The 4254-nt window shown below is 46.1% G+C and overlaps 1 protein-coding gene across 1 annotated transcript in view; it reads left to right on the forward strand.

Moving 5' to 3' along the window:
- PHACTR1 (phosphatase and actin regulator 1) overlaps positions 1-888 on the forward strand; it is a 137588-nt gene extending 136700 nt beyond the window's left edge. Inside the window, exon 13 of the mRNA XM_009326476.1 lies at positions 755-888. Within this exon, the coding sequence (XP_009324751.1) occupies positions 755-770 (16 nt within the window). The 3' untranslated portion in view covers positions 771-888. The remainder of the gene's footprint in view (positions 1-754) is intronic.
- Positions 889-4254: the final 3366 nt, after the last annotated feature.

Below are 4254 nucleotides of genomic sequence, written 5' to 3' on the forward strand. Positions count from 1 at the left end.
AGACAAGTGGCTTCAGGAAATATGCACTTGAAGGAAGCACGCTTAAACAAAATAGAGTAATTCCCTTAAACAAACTTAGATAAATCACCATTATAAAATCATTAGCAAGGTAATGAGCTGTTCATGTCATTAAGCAGTGGCACGAGCTGAGCAAAGAATGTGAGTATTGCTTTACTAGTGGGACACATTAATTAATTCATGATAGAGTGACAAATCAAAGCTTAAAAAAAAAACCAAAACCCTTTGCAGAGCTGACAAACCCAGGCCTCCCGACACAGGGTGTACTTGCAGAAAGGGTAGCCATTTTAGCTCTACCGGTCTCTTTAGCCTCAGACGTTAAGGAATAATCATACTTGAACTGTATGTAAATCTTGCTGGCTGAAGAGCAGTTTGTCTAAACCAGACAATTTTTGTGGAATCAGGCATGGTGTGGTCCGAAAGAGGACTACCTGATCTGAACTAACTCGTTCGGGGATCTGATGATAGGGCGGACCCAAAGCATATTAGTGTGTCTTTGGTAGATTTCGGTGCAAACACCTTACGCCTATGAACTGTGAGTCTGGCGAGGACCAAGGAAGCGTGTGTCTTCTGGGTCCGCAGTGCCCGTGTGGCTGATGTCAGTGCTGCAGGAATCGAGCTGCCCAGTTGTGTCACTGTAGCAATTACTTCTCCAAATTTTTTTATGTACACTATGCATGTGAGGATATTATCTTACTGTTTCTTTTTTCTTTTTTTTTTTCCTCTTGGGTTTTAGGTTTCATAGACCGTAGCAGTTCAATTCTACCTGACTACTATGCCGTCTTTAAAACATAACTAAAAGGAACCATAAGTGCTGGTATTATTCACTTCCCTGTTACGTACAATGTAAATCTTCCGAACTGCCTTTTTTTAAAAAAAAAAAAGTAGAAAAATAAATATAAAAAAAAGGAAAATTGTATTTACATGTGATGGGTACTGCAGCATCATCAGACCTGCTGGTTCAAGCTTCAATAACAGAAAATACCCCTGGTGGGCATCGTGCCAAGACTTGGCATCTATGTATACGACTTTCCTGGCATGTGGATTTGCCATACCTGTTCAAGCCCAGCCGGTGGTGCACCCATTTCATCTTCAGGCACCCTTCCTTCATCCTGACAAGCCTCTGTCATCAACTCTAGAGAGCCCCGAGATGGCGTTCAGGGAATCACTGGCCTGGGTGAAGCCTCCGGAAGACCGGCACCTATGGCACTACAGCACTCACACCAAACACTCCTTTCAGGCTGCGAGCACCTTATGAGGATGGTGAAGGAGCAAAACTCCTCTACGGGCCAGCCCATCTGTCAATATCATCTGACTAGAAAGGCATTTCTTTCCCTGGAGAAGTTTATGGCCAGTCGATAGGCATTACTTGGCTCCCAAGCAGAAAAAGGCATCACCTGTAAAGAACAGGACTCCCTACTGAAAGCTGGTTCAGTTCTAGCAACGGTTTATTTTTCATCTCTTTCGAGTATAATTTTCTAAACCCAGTTGTGAACCCATCAGCAGTAAGCGACAAGAATGTTGAGGACAAGCAAGCAAAACCCATCTCTTCACGGTCACTGCATGGTGTTCGCTCAGCTTGTAGTTTGTTTTTACACCCGAGCCTCACGATTGTGTGAGAGCCGACGCGTGCCCGGCAGTGAGAAAGGCTGGGATTCCCACCCATTCTGCGAAGGAACACACAACGGGAGGAACTGGGGGGTCAGTGAGGGATTTCTATCCTCTCTCTATCAGGTGTTTCAAGAGCTGATCCTAAACTCATACTGAGAAAGGCGTGAGAGCATGTGTTACCTGGCCTAACAAAAGGAGTCTGGTGCATTGGTATAGATGGTGAGACTTGTCACCAGTACCCCCAGCTGAGGCGTAAGGACAGCAATCCAGGGGTGTTCTATTTTGGTTTTAATTTATTTTTATTATAGTGGTTTAACACACAAACTGACCAAGTAGAGCTCGGAGAGCTGGTCACTCTGGGCCTGGTTCACCTGCCAACGTAAGTGTGTGCTTAACACCAAGTAAGCATGCAAACAGCCTCACGGCATTCAAGAACACGTCTGACAAGCTTAGTTGAAGCTGAACACATGTAAGTGCTTTTCTGAACTTTGGCCAGCACCTCCCAGAATCACGTCCTTAACTAGTATGACGCCAGCAAGCTGGGGCAAACATTATCTAGGATTCCTTTCCAGCTCTAACAAGAAACTATTATGCCATGTTTTGGGCCGCTGGCCCAAAGCACTGTAGCAACATTACTGTATGAAGTTCCAGATTATTACTTCAGGACACCTTTTTTCTTCCACAATAGCTATTTTGCTTCGACAGTTTGAACAGAGAGGCCAAAGTTTTTTACTACAGTGTTGTTATTTCTGTTATTATTTTATTATTTTTCCCTTTCTCGCTGTCTTCCATGTATCTATCTGCTCTCCTGTGCTCCCCCTCTACCTCCCCCGATGCCATGCTAACATTGCCCTTTACTGATTGCGGGCTGAGGAGCCTCTTGCACTTGAGCATTTAATGGCCAATGCTGCGTAGTGCCAACACTCCTGCCTCTTCTCAGGCCTCCGTCTCATTCTTCTGGTCGCAGGAGTAAAGCGAAAGGACCACGGGGTTGTTCTAGCATCCAGCCTGCCAAACGACACTGGCAGTGAGGCTAACGCACTCCATTTACGCTTAGCGGTGGTACTCAATACCTCACAGATTTTCTCTCCCATCAGAGACAAGCGAAAGTGTTTCATTCTCATCTGCGGCCATCCTTGCAATGCTAAGGATTATTAACTATTCAATAAGAATTGGCTGCTGTAGGATGGAAGATGCTACGAAGGAAAGTAAAAACCAGCTGGTTTCTGGTGCCTCGTTTTTGAGGCAGCATGCCTCTGATGTGGTAACGCTTCCCAGACCAGGTAATGATTTCCGAAGAAACACACACAGTGATCCCTGTATCGCCAGCTCACAGTTGCTTTAGATACAAGTTCATCAGTAGTGGAAGTCTTTAATGTGCAATGTTATCAGCTCAGTGCAGCAAAGACAGAGCACTTACGTACTAACCAGGAATACGCTGCTTTGGGGTTATTTTCATGAAAACCTGGGGTTTGTGTTTTTAAATTCATTCACATACACACGCACGTGTAACAAGACTGCATCACAGCTTTAAAAAGGGAAAACAAAACTCCAGGCTTTTGACTACACACACATTGCGTTAGGAAAGGGCTCTTCTGTTTTGAAGAGCAACAAGCCCTCATGTTCCCACTGTGGATCCCACACCTGCCCCGCTATCGTTAGCTTAGAGGTTCAGTGTGAAAGGGAAGGAGGCCATTTAAGGAGCAGGGGCGACAGAAATCACAGGATGCAGTAGGCTGGTGGGAGGAAAAGGTGAGATTTTTTTTTTTTTTTTTTTCCATTTTATGATTAAAATGAATAGGAAAGAGGTGGGAGTAGCAGACTGCTGCTGTCAGTCTGTTGTCAGTGCCAGAGGCTCCAGGGGAACAGGCAGTCTGTGGGCAACGTCACTCTGGGTACTGCCACCGTCCCTCGTGGGCATGGACCCCAGCAGTGCACACACCTGCCAGTCTGATGCCCTAAATAACCCCTGGGGCACTGGTTGAGGCGCGTAACAGCCGAGTCCTGGGTGAAGGCCAGACCTTCCCCAGCCACCCTGCCTTCGCCTGGATGGGCCCAAGGCAGGTCCCTGCTGACCGCTTAGCAAGTTGTTGCGCTCTGCCTGCCTCAGGATTCATCCTGTCCCCAGGGCAGCTACACATGGCAATGCTTTTTTTTTTTTAATGATGTTAACTCCTGGCTGAGCAGACACAAGGACACAGTGGAAGAACTGCCATATTTCTCCCGAATTGCAAGTAGAGCTTATTACTGAAAAGGGAGAAGGAGGAGGAGAAAAAAGCCATATAAAGTGTTTGGCACTGTACTAAGCATCGCAGAACTGGCACTTCATCTGGTTTTAGCTTTGGTGGGTCTGGGTATTTTGCAAAGTTACCCTTTGGCGAGACATTCTTCAACAACCTTTCAGTGCCTGAACACTGCAGCGCGTCCTCAGTTTGCCACCTCTGGCATCCATGGGAAGTTTCAAGCAGACTGGGCAACAGCTAGTCCGTTTCTTAAAATCTGTTTTCTTCTAATCTGCGAAAGCCACCTCTACCACAGTAAAGTAGTTGTGATTCTGCTGGGGATGAAAGAAAATAACAACAGTCATGATTTCGCCCCCCTTCAACCTGGATTACGTGCAGGACA

This window comes from Pygoscelis adeliae, unplaced genomic scaffold (assembly GCF_000699105.1).
Source record: "Pygoscelis adeliae isolate BGI_AS28 unplaced genomic scaffold, ASM69910v1 Scaffold186, whole genome shotgun sequence".
NCBI lineage: Eukaryota > Metazoa > Chordata > Aves > Sphenisciformes > Spheniscidae > Pygoscelis > Pygoscelis adeliae.